Source organism: Manis pentadactyla, chromosome 12 (genome assembly GCF_030020395.1).
Source record: "Manis pentadactyla isolate mManPen7 chromosome 12, mManPen7.hap1, whole genome shotgun sequence".
NCBI classification, from domain to species: domain Eukaryota; kingdom Metazoa; phylum Chordata; class Mammalia; order Pholidota; family Manidae; genus Manis; species Manis pentadactyla.
In genome coordinates this window covers 60,745,592-60,770,544 of record NC_080030.1, presented here as the reverse complement: position 1 = coordinate 60,770,544, position 24,953 = coordinate 60,745,592, and the positions used below count along the sequence as shown (strand labels likewise).

The 24,953-nt window shown below is 37.1% G+C and overlaps 1 protein-coding gene and 1 non-coding gene across 4 annotated transcripts in view; both read left to right on the top strand.

The window, feature by feature from the left end:
- LAMA2 (laminin subunit alpha 2) overlaps window positions 1-24,953 on the top strand; it is a 631,935-nt gene that overhangs the window by 427,213 nt on the left and 179,769 nt on the right. For all 3 annotated transcript variants that reach the window (XM_057489270.1, XM_057489268.1, XM_057489269.1), the window contains 7 exons: window positions 582-818; window positions 2,051-2,194; window positions 2,872-3,051; window positions 3,157-3,345; window positions 3,429-3,562; window positions 8,132-8,249; window positions 15,075-15,209. In XM_057489270.1, coding sequence (XP_057345253.1) covers window positions 582-818; window positions 2,051-2,194; window positions 2,872-3,051; window positions 3,157-3,345; window positions 3,429-3,562; window positions 8,132-8,249; window positions 15,075-15,209 — 1,137 coding nt within the window. The remainder of the gene's footprint in view (window positions 1-581; window positions 819-2,050; window positions 2,195-2,871; window positions 3,052-3,156; window positions 3,346-3,428; window positions 3,563-8,131; window positions 8,250-15,074; window positions 15,210-24,953) is intronic.
- Window positions 5,830-6,020, top strand: LOC118921823 (U2 spliceosomal RNA). The gene has a single exon (XR_005028521.1). It is a non-coding gene; the product is annotated as a U2 spliceosomal RNA (small nuclear RNA).

Sequence of the window (24,953 nt, the reverse complement as noted above, 5' to 3'; positions counted from 1 at the left end):
AAAGGTTACTAACAAAACACCTGAAGTTTTGCCTTGTCTCCAACACTAATGCCAAAAAATATCCTCGATATCATTTTTCTAGGGGCTCTCTGGGTTCCCCACATTTTGGCATAGTATTCTGCACTTCTCTATTATATAATGCTTATTCCATTGCACTATATTTATATGTTTACTTGTCTCCCTGTTGGACTGCGAGGTATGTCTCTTTACAACTTAAATGCTATGGAAATGAGATGATAGGGTGAAATGGCTTTTTCTAAAGCTCAATCTTTGAAACAGAAAGTGTTTGAAGGAAACCCACGCCTAACTCCTCCTTTGTGACAAAAAGAGAAAAGATGTTTCCTTTCTTATTCAGTAGCATTATGGCTTCTGGGCACTCATATATTTTAGTTATTGCAGGAAGCAATTTTAATGTTATGTTCACTAATGTTTCCCAAGTGAGTAAACCAGAAGAGTACAAAATATGTAATAGAAACATGATTAATACATGTTTAATGGAAGAATAGAAACATTAGAATTAAAATTTTAAGATATTTCCCATGAAATGGTGTTAATGGTTGCTGTTTTTATCTCCTTCAAAGGCTTGTAACTGCAGCCCAGTGGGATCCTTGGGTTTCCAATGTGATATAAATACAGGCCAGTGCAACTGTCACCCAAAATTCTCTGGTGCAAAATGTACAGAGTGCAATCGAGGTCACTGGAACTATCCTCACTGCAACCCCTGTGACTGCTTCCTGCCTGGGACTGATGGCACAACCTGTGATTCAGAGACTAAAAAATGTTCCTGTATAGATCAAACTGGGCAGTGCACTTGCAAGGTATATGATACTGAAAAACAGTAAGGAAAAAACCTCTCTGGATTCCATTTTTGTTTTTCATTTTAACTTCATTCAGAGTTCATTGTTCCTACCTCATTAAGGTAAACAAATAGAAGCTCATTACCACACACAGAGTTTTTTGTTAATATTGCTCACTGGTATACAGATAAGCACTGCTTTTAAAAACTTACTTTCAACCAAAATCCAACTTTTTTTCTAGTTGATAAGAGATATTTTCAATGGTAAAGTAAATTTTTCTCTACATATTTGCCATACTTAAGAATAATCTGGAGGGTAAATAGACAGTTGTCTTAGGCATCATCAGAGAAAAATCACAGATAAATTATAAAGCTTATAAAAAACATTTCTCCTCGAATGAATCCACAGTTTCTGTACACTGAAAATATGTTTACTGCTGTGGAAGTTCAGTAAAATTTTATCAAGTATAGACTGACACTGCAAACAATGACTATGTGCAAAATTCAGTCCTCATTAATATTGTTCAATGATGTAGAAAAACAGTCAATTAAAGAGGATAAGAGGGATTTTTTCCCCCTTAGATATTTATGAAAAGTCAATCCCAGGATAAATGCAGTTAAAACTGTGTCAGAAGTAACTTTTCAAGAAAATGTCTAGGCAAAGAGAGACAGAGGCAACAGGAAGATGAAATACAGGGAGTGACTGTTAAAATAGTCCTGAATTTTTTTTTAAATGACAGCTTCTGGGGCCCAGACAAAACACAAAGTGTAATGCTGCCTTATTACATATTATGATTAGACATTATGTTTCATACATATTATATGTGTATATACATATATATATATGTTATATAATAGTAATTATATAAATCTACATTTTAACCCCCTGCCTATTTTTTACAATTTTGTATCACATCACTGTCTAGGAATACAGGTTTTTTATTTTTTACTTTTGAAATTCTCATGACTTTCATAGCACTCACAGTGGAATAATAGGAAATGTGTTGCCTAATTTTAAAAAAGAGTATACAATATCCTTAGTAATGTACTTAATGTACAAAAGAACATTTTTAGATTCATGAAATCCTAACAAGATTAATTCTATATGCCTTCTGAGAAAAGAGTCTAATGCTCCAGCACTCTCTTCTTTTTGGTGTAATTTTTTTTCTTCAGTGCTTTCCTGTCATTCATTTTCAAGTCTGTTTCTCTCAGATCGTCCCCATTTAGACTCTGAAGAACCTCATTTTTCTTCAGGTAAATGCGGAAGGTGTCCACTGTGACAGGTGCCGTCCGGGCAAATTTGGACTCGACGCAAAGAACCCACTTGGTTGCAGCAGCTGCTATTGCTTTGGTGCCACCACTCAGTGCTCGGAAGCAAAAGGACTGGTCCGCACGCGGGTGAGTGAGGAACTGCTGAGCCACGTGACGGTATAAGGCTGGTTCCTGCTGGTGTCGTTCAGCCGGGCCCTGAGGCATGGGGAAAACAGGAAAACATTTAAGTAACCTTTTCCCCTGTGCACACTTAGAACTGGTCAATGGCTGTGTGCCATTAAATAGCTGGAGTAAATGCATTTTTTATTCGTCCTTAAAAGTAGTTCATTCATTGTTAATAAGGAAATAGATGCCAAGTGAAAAAGAAAGACATCGTAAGGGAAGCGTTACATTTGGGGATGGGAATGAGGTCACCAGAGCATGACTGTAGATGCCTGCTAATGCTGTAATGAAAACCGGAATTGTTGCACATTTATTCCAACCAACCTCAGAGACTCAGTGATTTTTAGGTTGGAAGCATATTCATTTTTACCTCAATTTTCTTTTAACTCTTCCTGCTTTTAAATTCTACTTATTGTTAGTGTAAAAGACCAGTTTTCACAGATGTTATGGTTTTTACTGTGCAAAGAACTCAGAAGATGTATCCCCTGCCCTACTTGCTCACTATGCACAAGTTCTGTTTCTTGTGAGAACACCATGTCAGAATAGAGACAGGGCTACAGATAGACATGCAGATGATTTAATTCTAAAGGAGTGCCCAAAAGAACGGATTCAGCCACCTGCTGTGTTTTGATCCCACGCAGGTGACTCTGAAGCCCGAGCAGACCATTCTGCCTCTGGTGGATGAGGCGTTGCAGCACACAACTACCAAAGGCATCGTATTTCAACATCCAGAGATCGTTGCCCACATGGATCTGGTAAGACAGGATCTCCATTTGGAACCTTTTTATTGGAAACTTCCAGAACAATTTGAAGGAAAGAAGGTAAGAACAAGAACTTTGAAATCACATGAAAATAAAGTAAAATGGTTTTGGAGTCACTCCATTTGAAGATTGACGTAACTCATCATTCCTCATTTATTTTGTCAGTTGATGACCTATGGTGGCAAAATCAAGTATGCAATCTATTTTGAGGCTCGGGAAGAGACAGGTTTCACAACATATAACCCTCAAGTTATCATTCGAGGTGGGACTCCTACGCATGCTAGAATTATCATCAGGCATATGGCTGCTCCTCTAATTGGCCAATTGACAAGGCATGAAATTGAAATGACAGAGGTAAGGGTGTTAGTTGTTTGGTGCAAGAATGCCAATGGTGCTGCATTCCATTTCATCAAAGTTATTTCTTTTCTTATTAACAGAAAGAATGGAAATATTATGGTGATGATCCTCGAATTAGTAGAACTGTGACCCGTGAAGACTTCTTGGATATACTATATGATATCCATTATATTCTTATCAAGGCTACTTATGGAAATATCATGAGACAATGCAGGTAAATTATAACAGAAAATATCCAAGTTAAGTTTTTATTCTAGAGTCCATAGGGAAGATTGCTAAGACATCAGAAAGAAAGATTTAGAGGTGTTTGGTTTGGGAGTCAGATGATAGAATATAAGTCACAGATGAATACTAGGTCACCTGGTGGAAGTTACTGCCAATCTCCCAAAAAAAAGAAAAATAGGATGAGAAACAAGAAGGGGAAAAAATAGTGAATTGACCTTTGACATGGTGAGTTTTAGATGATGGTCAGATATTCAGGGGACTGTGACCTGTAGGATAGAGATAATTAACTATTATGCTAGAAATATGCTTCAAGATTCCTGAGAAAGTGACCTTCAATCCTCAGGGGAATCAGGCAAGACCAAGTTGGTCTCTTCCGTGAGTTTTCTTGTCTGTTCCCCCATGTGTCATGCAATGTTATCATTTTCCTTATGTATCATGATGTGAAAAGGTTGAGAATTACATTGAATGAAAAAGAACATAAGGAATAGTAAGAATGAAATGGTGTTGTGGAAGCCAAGGTGTGTGAACACTATAAGAGAACGTATTGGTTCATATGACCCCAAAGCCCAATTAAAGTGAGGCTTGTTGAGATTGACACTTAGGATCACACTGGTGATGTTCATAATACCAGTTTTATTAGAGTCCTGGGGCAGAAATAGTCTCAGAGTTTTGAGGAGTGAAAGGGACACATGGAACCTAACATTATGAGTATAGACTATTGTTTCCCATGAACATAATTGTAAAGGGGGAGAATGAGTTAGTGTCAAAGGTCAAGGAAAGAGTGTTTAATCTCAGAGAAGTAAGTATGTTTACAGACTGTGGGGGAAAGGAATTAGTAGGAAGATATACATTAAAAATGACAGAATAAAAAGCCCCAGGAGATTTCAACATCAATGAACACACATGGTCATGTTAATTTGAGTGGAAGATACAGCTTATTCAGTGAGATGAAATGAGGAATGCATAGATATAGTTAAATTTTATACCTGGAGGCAGAAAGTTGAGTTCATACACATGATCTCAATTTCTCTGCATGTCAGTTTCTCTGTTATGTCCTGTAAGAATATGGAATCAATAGATGTTTGAAAATAGTCTCATAATTAATTAGTAGAAAAGTCCAAGAAAACAAAACAAAACCATAAAGCCTCTCATTGGCAAATCAATGAGAATTAAAATACCATATTTCAAATATTTATATTGTATTAAACATATAGCAGAAAATATTTTTCTGTGTTTCATAAGACCCATACTGTTCTGACTGTACCAATGTATTCTTTTGATAAAAGAATGAATCAAGGAGGCTCATGAAACCATGCTTTGCATTGTTAATCATCAGGGAAATGCAAATCAAAACCACAGTGCGATACCACCTCACACCAGTCAGAGTGGCCAGTATACAAAAGACAAGAAATAACAAGCATGGATGAGGATGTGAAGAAAAGGGAACCATCCTACCCTGTTGTAGGAATATAAATTGTTGCAGCCACTGTGGAAAGCAGTCTGGAGGTTCCTCAAAAAACTAAGAAGGGAAATACCATTCAACCCAGTAATTCCACTCCTAGGACTTTACCCAGAGAAAACAAAATCCCTGACTCAAAAAGGTACATGCAACCCTATGTTTATTGCCACATTATTTACAATAGCCAAGATACGGAGCAACCTAAGTGTCCATCAGCAGATGAATGGATAAAGAAGAGGTGGTATATATACACAATGGGATGTTATTTAGCCATTAAAAAAGAAAGAAATCCTGCCATTTGCGACAACATGGACAGACCTAGAGGGTCTGTCATTATGCTCAGTGAAATAAGCCAGGAAGAGAAAGACAAATACCTTATGATTTCACTTAATTGTACAATCTAAAAACAAAACAAAATGAACAAAATGGTAGTACACTCATAGACACTGAAAAGTGACTGGTGGTCACCATGGGGGAGGGGTTGGGATCAGTGGGTGGAGAGGGTAAGGGGGATAGAGGAGCACAAAAATTCTCAAACATAACATAAGTTGGTCACGGGGATGGTAGTACAGTACAATGATTCTACTAATATGGGTAAATGGTGAACCAGTGTTGTATACTTGAAACTAATGTAAATTTGTGTATCAACCATACTTCAATAAAAAAAAGAGAAGAAATTAAGGATGAAAATTCACTTTCAACTCTGTATTCCTTTGGTTTCCTTTTTATATTTCTTATTTCTAACAGATTATTTTTAGGTGAAATAATAAAAAAGGTATGTATCAAAATATACTGTCATTGCTTTTCTGACTTTTGGCTAAGATCAAGTGTAGTATCTGTTCTTATCAGTTTAATATCTGATACGTCCTCTATCCAAGGACAATATATTAAATGGATTTTTGCGGCAGGGAGAAGCAATAGGAGCTTGCTCCATCCACTCCGTGCATCGACCTGGTATTGCAGTACTTCTGGGAATGGTGCTGCACCCTCTTGAGGGGGAATAAATGAATGTTAAAATATATATATATACTGTCAGCTTTATTGTTCATTATTTTAGATTATAAAATGTAAATTAGGTGGCAGAAGCCAAACCATCTTTTCATGTCATAGAAGAGAGCCGGTAACATAGTGTGCAAATTGCAAACTGTTCATGTTGCAGTAAGACTTTGGTAGTATATCGAACGTTTTTGTCAGTGGAAATGATACAAACACTGTTGTCGTACATTTTTCATTCTATTTTCTTTGCCTTTCTCATAGATTCCACCTTCCTACACTGTGAGGTTCCTTTTTTTTTCCCCATAAATCTCTTTCTCTTACCATCTTATTTCACACCCCTCACTAAATAATATCCTTTGGTTTAAGAGGTCTTCCTTTTTTTTTTTTTAAATTTTATATAGTTCACTTCTTCTAGGCTCAATAGAAACTAGAATCATTGTCTAGCAACAATAAAAATAAAGTAGTGGGTCAGCACTTGATTTTGTAAGACAGTGGAATTGCGAAAAAATGTCAAAAACGTGTTTTAATCTCCTGCCACCTCACCAAATAGTGAAAACAGTACCCCTGTATCTGTTCAGTTATAAATCCACATAGTCTCAGGAGCAGAGTTTAAGAGTTATAAGTGCAGTTTGAGATTCAGAATTTGTACATATTGTCCATGCTGAAATTTGTTTTGCTTTTGTCTTCTCTTACATTTGTGTGAAGGATGTAACAATTTAAACAACTTTGTGTCTCATTATTTATTTAAGTAAAAGCCTGAGTTTGTCCAAATCTCTGACTCAGTGAAAACAGTTACTCTCTCTTCTTCTGAGGAAAAAAAAAACTTATTTCAGAACTTCCTGTTGTTGACATCATTCAAGTTTCGCTTGTTTTTAAAATGCTGCCTAGTCTGTTGTGTGCATGCGTGTGCAAGAAAAGGGAATATGTAACTAGTAATTCCTCAGGTTTTAAATTCCATGGGTTGTCAGCAGAGAGGACTTGTCAAAAGACACGAAGTTATCTTCTTACTACCACAGAGAGTCCAGGGGTGTATAATAGGCAAGTCATTCTCATACGAGGAGAGGGGTTTGTTTACAGAACACAACTGCTATGTGTTCTATAAAGAGGAGAGAGTGAAACTGAATTTTAACTGACCATATGTTTCATAAAGGCTAGCTGATCTTCAGAATACAGATGACAATGCTAACAAAGTCAGAGCATGCATTCATGGCTCAGTGTCAGTAAAACCTACCTATGCTTGTTGTAAAGTTTATGATTCCAGCTCCTTAAGTTATTGGAGTCACCTTTTATTGAAACAAAACTATTGATTGTCTCACTTAAAAGTTTATTTGCAGAACATTTCATGTTACCAGTTAGTCAGTCATGAAGTAGTCTGAGTTTGTGGACTGCATATATTTTTTCAATGTATAATTTCAAATTAATGAAAAGGGTATCAACATTTTCACTGTGAATATCTTTTCTCTCAATTATAAGGACTTTCCACCAATAGGAAGAGTGAGTTAAGTTACTTGAAGGACTTAATAAAGATAACAAAATGCTAATTTGGAAGGTTCTTTATCCTCAGGTAGAGATTGATATTATTAGGTTATGCTCAATTGTTGTTTTCTAAATGGTTTTCTGAAGTTCTTAAAAGGACATTCAGAAGCTCAAGAGGAAGATATTGGGGCCAGTTATATATTAAAAGCAATTTCAATTTAACTGGTGACTATGGGAAATATTCCAAAGGGAATGACCTTGAGTTGTCTGTTTGAAAGAATATAAATGTCTAATTAATTGGCCATCTCTAGCTAAAGCCACTCACATTTTAAAGTGGGGAAAAAATCTTTATAATAACTTCTCGACAGGACAGCAGACATCTAATTTACTAAATGCCTTATGATTTATGTGACTATTTTGCAAATGCATAATCTCGACATTTAAGGAAGCAAAGATGCAGGAATAAAATGTGGCGCATGAGTCCCTGGAATTTAGGTAGCTTCCAAACAACAGAACAAATTTGAGGTTGTTAAAAAAAACCTGAAAAGACTTTTGTAGGATTGAGTGTTTGTGAGGTGAGTTTAATTTGCTGGTGTGATAATCTAAATTTGTGCTCTCTGTTTCCAGGATTTCTGAAATCTCAATGGAGGTGGCTGAAGAAGGACGTATCACAGCAGGTACTCCTCCAGCTCACTTGATAGAAAGATGTGATTGTCCCCCGGGATATTCCGGTTTGTCCTGTGAGGTAAGCTGGCGCCTAACCTGCATAAACTCAATTTACTTAACTCGCCAAATGGAAATACTTCCCGAACTGTCTTTGCTGCAATCAGCTTTGCTGTCATGCACACTCCTATCCTGTTCTATTTGCTCTTCCACTCACAGTGTAAGACACAGTAAGAAGAGGATGATGTTATTGTCACCTAGAAGTAGGAATCACATCTGGTATGAAATATTTGATAAATGTTAAAAGAATTATAAAAATGTGGAACAGTCAGGAAATAAGAATGTTTTCTTAAGGCCCATTTATTATATCTGATCTATGTTTTTGGCACCTCTTCTGAACAGCTGGAGACATTTAAACTGCATGTTTGTGAGAGAGGATTATATTAAGTTTGGAAAGATTGTTTTTATATGAACATGATGAAACTTAGCAAACTATTCCCTTCAACATGGGCTTCTCAGAAGGACCTACTTTTTTCCAATAGTGCCACCATCATTCAGTCATTATATTTTAAGAACTGCTTATTTGACTCCCTGGGACATTGCTTTGATTACCTTCTGAATTGGCACCTTTTAAAGTCTTAGGCTCCTGGAAGTCGATTTAATTTTTACAAATATTAATCGAAAGAATGTAATATAGGGAAGGGTGGAATGGATGAGAAACTGGCCTGGGTTGGAATCTCAGCTTCACCAACTACTAGGACTAAGACTTTGCACAGGTTACTAACCCCTTAGGTTTTAGCTGGTAAGTCGCCACACCCCTGAGTTCCTGCCATCTCACCTGCCCCCTCACCTGCTCCCTCCTGCAGACACCATAGTCCTCCCTGCAGTGCAACAGTTGCAGGCTGGCCTGGGAGGGACCTCAAGGACCAGCTCCAGCCCTACAGCATGAATTCTTTCTCATAGTCACACTGGCTGCTGCTCACAGCAAACCAGTTAGGTGTTTTTCCTGTCCCCCCTACCTAAAGCCTAGGAATGGTACGGAGACCAAATGAGCTATGACCTAAAGCACTGACACAAGCCTGGAGGTAGTCAAGGTTAGTTACTGTGATTAGTGGCTTTCTTAAAAGGAACAAGTAATTACATATCCACGTATTGTTTTTTTAATAAATAATTCGATACATCTTTTGTAAATAGGATTTCAGAAATTTTATGAAGTATGGTTCATGAGGCAGGTGATAACACCAGGTACAGAACTCAAATACAATTAAAAAATAAAGAATATAAATATCTTGTATGGTGGCATGATATGATGAAAAGAAAAAGGAGTTTGGATTCAGTGCTTCCTCCCTAGCTTCACCACTGGTGCAGGGCATTTGCTCTGTTTGTTATTAGACCTTGAGTTTTTTTTTTTTACCTACTGATTCATCATGAGGATTAATTTAGGTGAAAACATAGTGTAAAACTCCCATTGTAAAGTGAAATGCCATTCAACTTCGTTTCCATCATGTGCATTCCATTTTGTGCTGAGAATGATTTCATAAGAAAAACTGCAATTATCTGTGAAACATCCTTGAGATAATTCCATAATTTTTTATGACTTCTCTGAAGAGCCATATAAATTTGAATGTGTCCTTTTTGATCTAATAAATAATCAAATAATCCATCCATTATTAAATCATAACTCCTACATACAAATATGTGTATTTGTATGCACACCAGTAAGTATATATACCTAACAGATGCACAATCTACTGAAATAGACATATGCACACAAAGTGTATATGTGCAAGTAGGACAGTGAGTGTGGCACATATAAAACATGCCACCTTTCCAATGAGCATAAAAGATTTAAAGATAGAAGACAGAAAGAACTTGAGGTTCTTCTATACAGGAGGTGGAATTTTTTATTTATCCCAAGAAGTGTTTGGCTGTACTCCTGACTCTATGGGTGACCTTGGTCAATTCCTTAATTGCTCTAGACATTAGTTTTATATAGTTATCCAATCCATAAAATTACAGGTTTGGCTTTGAAGTTCTAAAATTTTCTGATTCTGCAACTTTATTTTGCTATAGAAGATACTGAGTAAGAGTCAAGATTGATCTTCAGATAGCTTGAAGAGAAAGTTTCTATAGATATATTTTTTTCTGCTTTTATCTAAAATAATACTATTCACTTATGAACAAAAGCATTAGTAGAGTAGCAAATCATTTTAATATAGTCTGTCTGCCCTCCATCCCAGATTTTAAATGTTAAAACTTCTTTCTGTGATCAGTAGGCTTTTTAAATAGTATATTCTGAAACATGCTTTCCCATTAATCTTAGTAATTTTCCATTATTATGCAAAAACATAAATTAGCCCAAACAAACCAAATGGTAAGTAAAAAAATACAAGAAAAGTTAGGAATACATACACACTATCATCTATATTGGTGGCTTCACCTATGTCCCTTGAATTTCACTTAGGCTTCTATTTACAGACAATAATTACACTAATATCCTAGAGGAGAGATTATAGGGATAAAGGCCTGTCTCTCATAATAAGGTACCTGAGGTGTTCTCCACAACCCATTGCCTCTAATCCATTATACATCTTATTTATAATTCATCTTGATTCTAAAGTGTAATTACCCAGGCATAAAATCTAATCATCAAAGCCTGAGCTAAGGACAGTTTTGCAATAATACATCCCATTCCTGTAACATATGCTTTGGGTCATGAATACACAAAGCAATTCCTCTACAATATTTTCACCAGATGCATAGTATTCTAAAGACATCTGCATTTATAGGCTATTTATTTCTTGTTTTTACCCAAATGTGGTTGCAAATAAACAAAATTAAGTGGTAGTTACCACTAAATATATAGCCAGTGGTAAAGATACTTAGCCTTTGCCTGTTTCCTGGAGTGTTATGACACCACAGCCTTGCTCATTGAAAATGTTATTTCTAGAAATGCCTACTTATAATTTATGATTGAAGTAGAGATTAGATTACCTTTAGAAGTCAAAGGACATAATTTTCTCACCACATTTGTTGGTAAACCACTGCGTTTACTACACTGAAGGTGCTTCTCACCATAGTCTGAGTTAACTTTGTTGCCCAAACTAACCTAAACTCAGGTTAGATTGTATGCATACATAGAAACTATTCAGCCTTGAATGTGTGGTTCTCTGCAATAAGATCATGGAAGTCATGTATTCACTGATAATCTGTAGGACATACGTGATCATTGCAGCTTCTTTCTCTTATGCCCTGTGTTTTAAGAGAGCTTGTTCACAGTAAACAGGTTAGTGCCTACTGGGTCACCAGTTAGAATCCATCACTTTGGGCTATTAAAAATTACTTTTTAAAATCTCCCCAAAATTTATAACTCTTATCAACTCACAAAGCTAAAAAGACAAAATGGTGAAAATAGACTTTTCCTTTTACGTATGCACTCTTCTCAGGATACCCTTTATCCCTTCTTTGCACATGGAAGACTCAAAGACTGTTTCCATTTACATAAAATTATTGAGGAACATGGTATGGGTAAGGGATATAAATTGTAGTTTTGTTTCCCAAAGCAGTGTAGAACAATCTGCTATCTTTTTTAGGCTATCCTCAATGACCATATTTTTAAAATTATCTGGAATTGAGGCACCTATGTTGGATCATTGTATGTCAAGCACTAAACAACACCATCTCATTTAATCTTTACAACTACCCTATTAAAAAAACACTTAAAATTTACTGAGTGCTTGCTGTATCTTGCAAAATGAAAAGCATATTCCCTAGTATACTTACACCAACAGAGTATGTATGATCCCCATTTTATGGCTGAGGAAATGAAACTCCAGGCCGGTTAAGAAACTTGACCCTAATCACACAGCTAGAAAACAACAAAACAGCAATTTGAATTTAGGTAAGCCTATTTCAAAAACCTGGGTACACGGACACTCAACTATTAGGTTAAGCAACAGTTTTATGTTCCAGGTGAGGAAACTGCAGCCCACAGTATTCAAAAGCTGCCCAAAACTTGGCAAAGTAAATGATGATGAAAAAGGAATTGAGGATTGTCTGATTGCAAAACCCATGTAAAGATATGATGGTGGTTTTATTGGCAACAACACCTCTATTTTTATTCTGAGGAGAGAAGGGTCTGGGGGTTGTTGGCTCTTTACTCTCTTGGTCTCCATTTGCTTCTTTCCACCCTCCCATGTTTTTGTGCAAATTTGATTGTAACATCTTGATGACATATCATATTATGAAAATACATTAAAGATGGAAGGAGAGCGTAAGAAAATTTTACTATGAATAATTTCAGCCCAATAATTTCAGGAAAAAAAACGGGATAAGATTAGAACAGTATTTATTTATTTGCTTCTCTTTCGTTCTCTATTTTGTTCCATAAAGCATTTTAGAGGGACTTTGAAAAGTAGTATAATCTCTCCTCTTTTGTTCCCAACTCAAACATAAGCATTTGCATGAATTTTGCCCCTCTTCACTAGAGAAAAATCATCTGATACTGAAAAATTCCCTCAAAAAAATAAAAATATGGAAAAAGATGCAAAATAGATCCAGGAAAGGGATATTAAAAGGGAATAAATTGTCCTATTCCTTCAAAAAGTGTGTTTTAAGTTTCCAACTTTCACGTTGTGGAATAATCTCTTTTTCTTTGCTGACTCATAAAAATTTAATCTGTCAAGACATATAATTAATCTAGAGTGTCAGAATTGAAGGAAACTTCAGAAAGGATCTGAGTTAATATACCTGCCACATAAGGAAACTATATCTCAAAGACAAGGAGTGATTTACCTGTATCTCTCAGATGAAACTAACCAGGGCTTCCATGTTCCATTGCTTTATGTTCCAGGTGTACTACATCACAGTAGTAGCGTCCAATTGCCCTTTAAAGACACACATTCCCAGCAGAAAATGAGGATCATGCCAGTGATAATCCTGTCTGCTTATTAGACCTTCCTAGTAGTTTAAAACAAACTTTGGCCCTTCTGTCCACCAATTAAATTAGAATCTCTAGAGGTGGTGCCAGGCATCAGTACTTAAAGGTCCTCAGAGGATTCTGTGTGCAGCCAGGGTTGAGAACCACAGAGAGAGCCTAGAAGGGCCACGTGGAGCCTAGGCTTGGACTTCAGTAGGGGTGTTTTCTGCTTCATCCTGCTCTCTTTCCCTGGAAGAGCCACAGTAAAAGGAGAAGTTGGAGTGCATTACAGTAAATTTCACCTGCAGCTCTCACCTCCATATTTCAGTCTGTAACATTGAATTTCATGTAATTCTCCAATGAAAAGTATTGTTTCTTAACTTTATTCTTCTAAGAGTTGCTTTAAACTTGTGTGAGATACAAAGTGGAGCTAGGAACTCTCCATTTGTGTGATTTACACACACACACACACACACCAAGCAAATATACCAGTAAAATAGCAATTGTATAAGTATCTAAGGATGAAATCCATGTAAAGAGAATGCTAAAGAGTTGCAACAACCCATACAGAGAAGCATTTTTAAATACACCTTGTATTATTTCTTCAGTTATGCCTAACTGAATTCCTCAGCCATAATTTCCAGATGTTATTTGGTAGCACTGGCAAAATCAACCTATATTTTTAATAATATCCTATTATAATAACATCATAAGAATCTTATGGCATGGATTAAATGAGGAAACTTACTGAAATATATGATTAAGTCCACTATAAGACAAATGAGACCCAAAAATAGTTTGAATACTATTCACTATTTTCTTTATCAGCTTGAGCAAAGGTGGGATATTATCAAATCTCATTAGAATTTCTTAGAAGCTATGATAAAAGCAGAGAGAGACTTTTAATTCACTGCCTAATTGAGATACTTTTACATTATCCAAATCAAAATAAACAAGGAGAGGGCTGACTATTGACCTTCTCCTAAGGAACCTCTGAATATTCCACTTCAGATAACTTAGTCCAAAACCAAAAGGATAGAAAGGCATTAGAAAGTTCTTAATCCAATATTCTTTTTTCTACTTATTTAGTCGTCACTATTCTTTCATCAATGGGCAGAGACAGCCTGAGAAAAAAATCTGACATAGGCAATTTGGAAAAAAAAATCCCTTTATAATCTTTAGTGGGATCTGGAAAACTAACTTGTACTTCTTACTCAGAAATCAATGCCTGATAGCTGCAGCAGCTTAGTGCACCAGGAGGACTGAGCCCTGGAACACAATACTGTTCTCATTTCCTCTCCAGAGTTGTGGGCTTCCTTCCAGAAAGCCAGAGATGCTTTTTGATACATTTACATAAACCCGAATGAAGATGGAAGTCTTGATTTTGCAAGTGTCAGCTTTGCTAGGGAGTTTTCTGTTTGCCCTCAGATTTTTATTGCAAAATGAAAAAGAAATAGATCAGGGAAAGATAAATTTTATTGGCAGACTAATATTCCCAAGACATGTAGAACTTTTATTATTTTGAATTTCTTACCTTTATCATCTTTAAATTATATCAATGTAAATAATGCAACTGTGATACTTTGTAATTTATTTAATATTTTGCTGAGTCTTATTGGACATTTTCTAGTTATCTATCAAGTACAGTAGAAGCAGATTTTAGGGTGTCAAGGACACTGGAATTCTGGCTGTTGTCCACATGACAGTTTTATTACAAATGTCTCTCTCAAGAAAAAGAATATTTGAAGGTTTTTCAGTGGTATATGGAAATGACAGCTTTCCTTTTCTAAAGTCTGATGCTTCCTGTACACTAGGGACCAGGCAGAAATACACATTTAGGAATCAGAACTGGCATTTATGTCTGTATGTGATGTTTCCTTCAATGCAGATGGGGGGAAGAAGTCCTTCTTTTTAACCACTGAAGAACATAAGTGTTGCAAAAGAGAGATACCGAACTTTTCTGTCCTAATTGGCTTCCTTTTCTTTCAGACATGCATGCCAGGATTTTATCGCCTGCGTTCTGAGCCAGGTGGTCGCACTCCTGGAACGACTCTGGGCACTTGTGTTCCATGTCAGTGTAATGGACACAGCAGCCTGTGTGACCCTGGAACGTCCATATGCCAGGTATTCACCCGAGCCATTCTTGAACAAGGCCCGCGTGCTCATTTCTCTTCACACATGCTCAGATACTGCATGTGGAGGCAAGCTAAACTGCAGAGAACCTGTGTGTGTGTGTGTGTGTGTGTGTGTGTGTGTGTGTGTGTGTGTGTGAAATAAAGCATGTTGGGAAAAAAGACATTAACCATATTATACATTTTTTAAAGTTATTAAAAATTGATAATTGGAAAAACCACTGCTCAAGGTAAGAAATCAAATATTAACATAATCTTAGAAGAACACCTGAGGGCACACAACTTAAACATCAGAAGAGGGTTTTTTTCTTCCAATGACATACAAAAATAAGATTTTTATAAGAAATTATAGAAAAATATTTAAAAAATACAAGTCATCCAAAATTTCACATGAGTTCAACATCTACTATTTCGGGTACTCCCTACCAATTTTATGCATGTTTATAAATAAGTTTACATAATACCATAGGTGCAGTTTTATGTTCTGCTTTATTTATTTATTTGTTTGTTTATTATTTTGGTATAATTAATCTACAATTACATGAAGAACATTATGTTTACTAGGCTACGTTCTGCTTTTTAAATGTACTTATCATGAGCCTATTATGTTACTAGATCTTTAACATCTTTAGTCTTTGGTTGGATAACTCATCATTTAACCATTGCCCTTAGAATGCCAACTGCTCTGTGCTTTGTTGTTAAGATGCTGCTAACACCCGGCTCCCCACCATCGCTATCTGCCTTGGAGCAGTCGGGTCTGTCAAAAAGTGCAGGGTTGTGATGTTGCCCCAGACTCCAATCCCCACACAGCTCTGGACATCTCCGTTGCCAAACCTATTTCCCACCTTTCCTCATCTTCTGAAACCCTTCCATAGAGCTTTCTGGAACTCATAGTCAGACATGAGCAAAATCCCCAGGTGATTTATCCTTTCCCTAATGTTCTCCGGGTCTGCTCCCCGGCTCCCCTCTCAAGTGACAGCCATTTTCTCTCACACGCTTCCCTGGCCTGAGCATGGAGGTGGGGCCGGTGTCCTTGCTCCTCATGCCCACTTTCCTCCTCCTTCTTTTCTCCTCCATAGCAGCATCCAGCTCTGATCGCCTGCCACCTCCATTCACCCACTATACCTGCTTGTTGAAGTCATCTACTCACGCGAGTCACTCACCTCATTCCTTGAAGATTTTTCTCTGTATCATTGCCATTCTCCCCAGCACTACTGCTATCATAATTCTTGGTGGTTTTAAGGCCCATAAAATTAGCTCTTCTATACTCTTAACTCTCAGTTTCTTGCCTTCACTCATGGTGCTAGAACTTGTCATTAACAGTAACTGCAATGACTCTGTAGTGTCAAGGCCAACTGTCCTGTTCTTTGACCACCATCTCTGTTCTCTCCAGTTCACTTCTCAATACTTCAACATTTAGTCTCGCCATGGATGCTGACACCTTTTTATTATTCCCTCTCTCTCTCATGCCCTCGCTTTCTTAACCAGCTTAATATTCATGACCCTTCGTTAGTATCACTGTTACGTTGTGTTCCTTTCTCTTGCCACTCCTTTACTTATTTTTACTCAGTTAATTCCAGCACTGGTTAAATCTTACTCCTCCACACCTTCTAAGAGCAATGTGGCTGTTGAAAAAGAGACAACTATGCTGTCTAGTCTCACCATAAATTCAGTCACTCACTTGATGGACCCTTTGTGCTGCTCTGCAGCCACTTTTCTTTGGTCCATGTCCCCTCCCACTTTCCTGGATGAGTATTTCTTGCCTTCCTTGCATTCTTCAAGCACAAAACTGCCCTCCTAACCTATGCCCAGCCTTACCTCAGTTGATGGCCGTGTTCTTTCTTATTTCATTGAGAAATTAGAAACAATCAGAAAGAGAATTAATGCCAGCTCATACTACCACATGTACCTGTCCTTCTGCCCAGTTACTCTGATGCTTCCATTTCTGTGGATAAACTGTTCTTATTTATAAAAAAAAACAAATCTGCCACTTATGTTCTCGATTCCAACTTCCTCTCCCACTCAAGGACCTTGCCCACCTGTGACTATCCCCTTCCTCTTGCACTATCGCTTTTTAGTTCTTCTATTTTAAAAATAAATAAATAAATAAAATAAAAACAAAATTTTCTTGACTCCACTTTCCTTGACTTCCTCCACTTCCTTCCTCTCCTTTCATACATTGACAAGCTTTTATACTCTGTCTGCAATTTCTTCCGTACCATCCTGTCTTGAACTACTAAAATCAGGCTTTAACTTCCACCACTATCCTGAAATCAATGACTACTGTTCAGCTATAAGTCTTCATCTTACTAGTGTGATCTATTGGCAGCATTTGCTACTTCGAATCACCCCATTCTTCTTAAAACTTTGTTCAGTTTTCTTCCCTGGACATGATATTCTAGGGGTTTGCAAGCTAGCAGCTGCTCCTTCTCAGCCTTCTTTGCTGTCTCCTCCTTATTACCTGAAATCTACACACTGGTGTTCCCAGGATTCAACCCTTGGAACAATTTGATTCTCTAACTACACACATTCTCATGGTGAGTTCACCCAGGCACATGACTTTAAGTACCTATACAGATATCCCATAGTATTTATCGTTGTTTCTTCTATTTAATTTTAGAGCCAACTCTTTAGTCTTTCTAGAATTTATTGTGGTGTAGAGAGGTGATCTTTCTTCAAACACATATTAATTTAAAGAAATATTTATTCTCCTTGATACATCATGGTATCTGAATATATAAAAATTTGTTTTGTCCATATTAGATGTATAAAGGATCATCTATTATGTCCTACTTATCCTTTAGTTCTTTTATAATGTTCTGATTGCCTTCATTTTATACTAAGTTACAACATATGATAAAGCAAGGCCCTGTTATTATTCTTTCTAATTTCACAATTAGATTTACTTATATATTTTTCAGATGAAATTTTGATTCACTATTTCAATGTCTTCACACACAAAAAAAAAGTTACTAGAATTGCTACTGGAATTGCATTAAACCTATTTATAAAGAATTGAGATCTTTATTCTATTCAGTTGTCCTCCCTCAACCCAGGAATATGATACTCTAGTCAAACATTTCATGTCTCACAGTAAACTGTTTCAATATTGTTTATATACATTATACATTTTTTATATGAAACTTATATCTAAGTACTTTATATATATATATATATATATTTTTTAGATAATTATTTTCTATTGAAGGGTAGTTGACGCACAGTATTACATTACATTAGTTTCAAGTGTACAACACAGTGATAAAACATTTATATACATAATTCTAGGTTCCAGCTATCACCCTACCAAGCTGTTACAATATCTTGACTATATTCCTTATGCTATACATTACATCCCGGTTACTTATTTATTTTACCATTGGAAGTCTGTCCTTTTTTTTTTTTTTTTTTTTTGTGAGGGCATCTCTCATACTTATTGATCAAATGGTTGTTAACGACAATAAAATTCTGTATAGGGGAGTCAATGCTCAATGCACAATCATTAATCCACCCCAAGCCTAATTTTCGTCAGTCTCCAATCTTCTGAGGCATAACAAACAAGTTCTTACATGGAGAACAAATTCTTACATAATGAATAAGTTACATGGTGAACAGTACAAGGGCAGTCATCACAGAAACTTTCGGTTTTGCTCATGCATTCTGAACTATAAACAGTCAGTTCAAATATGAATACTCATTTGGTTTTTATACTTGATTTATATGTGGATACCACATTTCTCTCTTTATTATTATTATTTTTAATAAAATGCTGAAGTGGTAGGTAGATACAAGATAAAGGTAGAAAACATAGTTTAGTGTTGTAAGAGAGCAAATGTAGATGATCAGGTGTGTGCCTGTAGACTATGTGTTAATCCAAGCTAGACAAGGGCAATAAAACATCCACGTATGCAGAAGATTTCTCTCAGAATGGGGGGGTGAGGTTCTAAGCCTCACCTCTGTTGATCCCCAATTTCTCACCTGATGACCCCCCTGCGACTGTGCCTGTCTTAGGTTGTTCCTCCCTTGAGGAATCTTACCCGTCTCTGGCTAACCAGTCATCTTCCGGGGCCATACAGGGAAATGTAAAGTTGGTAAGTGAGAGAGAAGCCTTATTGTTTGAAATGGGTAGCTTTTTATTTCTTTGCATATTTATGCCCTGTAGCTTCTATGCCCAGCATTTGTCTTGAGGTATCTTTACCACTTGGAAGAATTATGATACTCGGTAAATTTGATATGAGGCACGAATTCTATTTAAGGGTTGTAATTAGGAAAAAAGAAGAAAAGCTATAGAAGTAGCAGGTGGAAGAAAACATGGGAAGATTGATTATTTCTTTGACATATCTTCTTGGAGAGTAACTTCAGCATGTATAGGCTTTAAGCTACTACTTAAATTGCACACACACATTAACATAACAGGAGTATAGTTACATAACCAAAGCATACCTGTAGTTACCAGCCATCTCCAGTGAAACCAAGAAAACCAGTTAGGCACCTTAGGCATTTGTGAAAACTTATCTATGATATGGTGGATATTGTCCAACTGAACTTGAACAGTCTGAGAGAAATCAGACAAATTAAAACAACCCATTCCTGGGGAATGTTCACATCCCTTATGTTCTTTTAACAGTAAATAGTCTGTAGTTGTAAGATTTTGGAGCGCTACAATTTGCACTTCTCCTAATTCTTGGTTGAGTTCCAACAGTATAGATCCAGTCAAATTTGTTGTTTTACTGTATGCACAGGCCAGCTTAGATATCTCCTTCCTCATTCCCATGGCAAGTCCAGGAACCGGTGGGATGAGTGCATCTACAGCTGTAGCAGTGCGTGGATCTTTGTTGGGGTTTTTTATGATCATCTTCTGGCATGAGTCTTCCAGAGAGTGCTGATGTTGGAAGTTCTCTTTCATATCGTATCTTAGTTCATTTTCGGGGTAGCCCAATTAGGCTTTGATCTTCTGTATAAATGCAAACAGACCCTTTGCCTACACTTTTATATGCCCTTTATACCCTTGTGTAGAACTCATTGGAGGTTACCACACGGGAACTGCCCTTTTTTTGTTTTGTTTTGTTTTGTTTTTCGTATCACTAATCTACACTTACACGATGAATATTATGTTTACTAGGCTCTCCCCTATACCAGGTCCCCCCTATAAACGCCTTTAAAGTCACTGTCCATCAGCATGGCAAAATGTTGTAGAATCACTACTTGCCTTCTCTGTGTTGTACAGCCCTCCCTTCTCTCCTACCCCCCCCATGCATGTTAATCTTAATACCCCCTACTTCTCCCCCTCCTTATCCCTCCCTACCCACCCATCCTCCCCAGTCCCTTTCCCTTTGGTACCTGTTAGTCCATTCTTGAGTTCTGTGATTCTGCTGCTGTTTTGTTCCTTCAGTTTTTCCTTTGTTCTTATATTCCACAGATAAGTGAAATCATTTGGTATTTCTCTTTCTCCGCTTGGCTTGTTTCACTGAGCATAATACCCTCCAGCTCCATCCATGTTGCTGCAAATGATTGGATTTACCCTTTTCTTATGGCTGAGTAGTATTCCATTGTGTATATGTACCACATCTTCTTTATCCATTCATCTATCGATGGACATTCAGGTTGCTTCCAATTCTTGGCTATTGTAAATAGTGCTGCAATAAACATAGGGGTGCACTGATCTTTCTCATACTTGATTGCTGCATTCTTAGGGTAAATTCCTAGGAGTGCAATTCCTGGGTCAAATGGTAGGTCTGTTTTGAGCATTTTGATGTACCTCCATACTGCTTTCCACAATGGTTGAACAAGTTTACATTCCCACCAGCAGTGTAGGAGGGTTCCCCTTTCTCCACAGCCTCGCCAACATTTGTTGTTGTTTGTCTTTTGGATGGCAGCCATCCTTACTGGTGTGAGGTGATACCTCATTGTAGTTTTAATTTGCGTTTCTCTGATAATTAGCGATGTGGAGCATCTTTTCATGTGTCTGTTGGCCATCTGTATTTCTTCTTTGGAGAACTGTCTGTTCAGTCCTCTGCCCATTTTTTAATTGGATTATTTGCTTTTTGTTTGTTGAGGTACATTAGCTCTTTATATATTTTGGATGTCAACCCTTTATTGGATCGGGATGTCATTTATGAATATATTCTCCCATACTGTAGGGATCCTTTTCGTTCTATTGATGGTGTCTTTTGCTGTACAGAAGCTTTTCAGCTTAATATAGTCCCACTTACTCATTTTTGCTGTTGTTTTCCTTGCCCGGGGAGATATGTTCAAGAAGAGGTCACTCATGTTTATGTCTAAGAGGTTTTTGCCTATGTTTTCTTCCAAGAGTTTAATGGTTTCATGGCTTATATTTAGGTCTTTGATCCATTTTGAGTTTACTTTTGTATATGGGGTTAGACAATGGTCCAGTTTCATTTTCCTACATGTAGCTGTCCAGTTTTGCCAGCACCACCTGTAGAAGAGACTGTCATTTCGCCATTGTATGTCCATGGCTCCTTTATCAAATATTAATTGACCATATATGTCTGGGTTAATGTCTGGATTCTCTAGTCTGTTCCATTGGTCTGTGGCTCTGCTGTTGTACCAGTACCAAATTGTCTTGATTACTATGGCTTTATAGTAGAGCTTGAAGTTGGGGAGTGAGATCCCCCCTACTTTATTCTTCTTTCTCAGGATTGCTTTGGCTATTCGGGGTCTTTGGTGGTTCCATGTGAATTTTTGAATTATTTGTTCCAGTTCATTGAAGAATGTTGCTGGTAGCTTCATATTGATTGCATCAAACCTGTATATTGCTTTGGGCAGGATGGCCATTTTGACAATATTAATTCTTCCTAGCCACGAGCATGGGATGTGTTTCCATCTCTTAGTGTCCCCTTTAATTTCTCTTAGGAGTGACTTGTAGTTTTCAGAGTATAAGCCTTTCACTTCTTTGGTTAGGTTTATTCCTAGGTATTTTTTTTTTTTTTGATGCAATTGTGAATGGAGTTGTTTTCCTGATTTCTCTTTCTGTTGGTTCATTGTTAGTATATAGGAAAGCCACAGATTTCTGTGAGTTGATTTTGTATCCTGCAACTTTGCTGTATTCCAATATCAGTTCTAGTAGTTTTGGGGTGGAGTCTTTAGGGTTTTTTATGTAGAGTATCATGTCATCTGCAAATAGTGACAGTTTAACTTCTTCTTTACCAATCTGGATTCCTTGTATTTCTTTATTTTGTCTGATTGCCATGGCTAGGACCTCCAGTACTATGTTAAATAACAGTGGGGAGAGTGGGCATCCCTGTCTAGTTCCCGATCTCAGAGGAAATGCTTTCATCTTCTCGCTGTTCAATATAATGTTGGCTGTGGGTTTTTCATAGATGGCCTTTATTATGTTGAGGTACTTGCCCTCTATTCCCATTTTGCTGAGAGTTTTTATCATGAATGGATGTTGAACTTTGTCAAATGCTTTTTCAGCATCTATGGAGATGATCATGTGGTTTTTGTCTTTCTTTTTGTTGATGTGGTGGATGATGTTGATGGACTTTTGAATGTTGTACCATCCTTGCATCCCTGGGATGAATCCCACTTGGTCATGGTGTATGATCCTTTTGATGTATTTTTGAATTCGGTTTGCTAATATTTTGTTGAGTATTTTTGCATCTACGTTCATCAGGGATATTGGTCTGTAGTTTTCTTTTTTGGTGGGGTCTTTTCTTTGCCAGGTTTTGGTATTAGGGTGATGTTAGCTTCACAGAATGAGTTTGGAAGTATCCCCTCCTCCTCTATTTTTTGGAAAACTTTAAGGAGAATGGGTATTATGTCTTCCCTGTATGTCTGATAAAATTCCGAGGTAAATCCATCTGGCCCGGGGGTTTTGTTCTTTGATAGTTTTTTGATTACCGCTTCAGTTTCGTTGCTGGTAATTGGTCTGTTTAGATTTTCTGTTTCTTCCTGGGTCAATCTTGGAAGGTTGTATTTTTCTAGGAAGTTGTCCATTTCTCCTAGGTTTCCCAGCTTGTTAGCATATAGGTTTTCATAGTAGTCTCCAATAATTCTTTGCATCTCCGTGGGGTCCGTCGTGATTTTTCCTTTCTCGTTTCTGATACTGTTGATTTGTGTTGACTCTCTTTTCCTCTTAATAAGTCTGGCTAGAGGCTTATCTATTTTGTTTATTTTCTCGAAGAACCAGCTCTTGGTTTCATTGATTTTTGCTATTGTTTTATTCTTCTCAATTTTATTTATTTCTTCTCTGATCTTTATTATGTCCCTCCTTCTGCTGACCTTAGGCCTCATCTGTTCTTCTTTTTCCAATTTCGATAATTGTGACATTAGACCATTCATTTGGGATTGCTCTTCCTTTTTTAAATATGCTTGGATTTCTATATACTTTCCTCTTAAGACTGCTTTTGCTGGGTCCCACAGAAGTTGGGCCTTAGTGTTGTTGTTGTCATTTGTTTCCATATATTGCTGGATCTCCATTTTGATTTGGTCATTGATCCATTGATTATTTAGGAGCGTGTTGTTAAGCCTCCATGTGTTTGTGAGCCTCTTTGCTTTCTTTGTACAGTTTATTTCTAGTTTTATGTCTTTGTGGTCTGAAAAGTTGGTTGGTAGGATTTCAATCTTTTGGAATTTTCTGAGGCTCTTTTTGTGGCCTAGTATGTGGTCTATTCTGGAGAATGTTCCATGTGCACTTGAGAAGAATGTATATCCCGCTGCTTTTGGATGTAGAGTTCTGTAGATGTCTATTAGGTCCATCTGCTCTACTGTGTTGTTCAGTGCTTCCGTGTCCTTACTTATTTTCTGCCCAGTGGATCTATCCTTTGGGGTGAGTGGTGTGTTGAAGTCTCCTAGAATGAATGCATTGCAGTCTATATCCCCCTTTAGTTCTGTTAGTATTTGTTTCACATATGCTGGTGCTCCTCTGTTGGGTGCATATATATTTAGAATGGTTATATCCTCTTGTTTGACTGAGCCCTTTATCATTATGTAGTGTCCTTCTTTATCTCTTGTTACTTTCTTTGTTTTGAAGTCTATTTTGTCTGATATTAGTACTGCAACCCCTGCTTTCTTCTCACTGTTGTTTGCTTGAAATATGTTTTTCCATCCCTTGACTTTTAGTCTGTACATGTCTTTGGGTTTGAGGTGAGTTTCTTGTAAGCAGCATATAGATGGGTCTTGCTTTTTTATCCATTCTGTTACTCTGTGTCTTTTGATTGGTGCATTCAATCCATTAACATTTAGGGTGACTATTGAAAGATATGTACTTATTGCCATTGCAGGCTTTAAATTCGTGGTTACCAAAGGTTCAAGGTTAGCCTCTTTAGTATCTTACTGCCTAACTTAGCTCGCTTATTGAGCTGTTATATACACTGTCTGAAGATTCTTTTCTTCTCTCCCTTCTTGTTCCTCCTCCTCGATTCTTCATATGTTGGGTGTTTTGTGCTGTGTTCTTTCTAGGAGTGCTCCCATCTAGAGCAGTCCCTGTAAGATGTTCTGTAGAGGTGGTTTGTGGGAAGCAAATTCCCTCAGCTTTTGTTTGTCTGGGAATTGTTTAATCCCACCGTCATATTTGAATGATAGTCGTGCTGGATACTGTATCCTTGGTTCAAGGTCCTTCTGTTTCATTGTATTAAATATATCATGCCATCCTCTTCTGGCCTGTAGGGTTTCTGTTGAGAAATCTGATGTTAGACTGATGGGTTTCCCTTTATAGGTGACCTTTTTCTCTCTAGCTGCCTTTAACACTCTTTCCTTGTCCTTGATCTTTGCC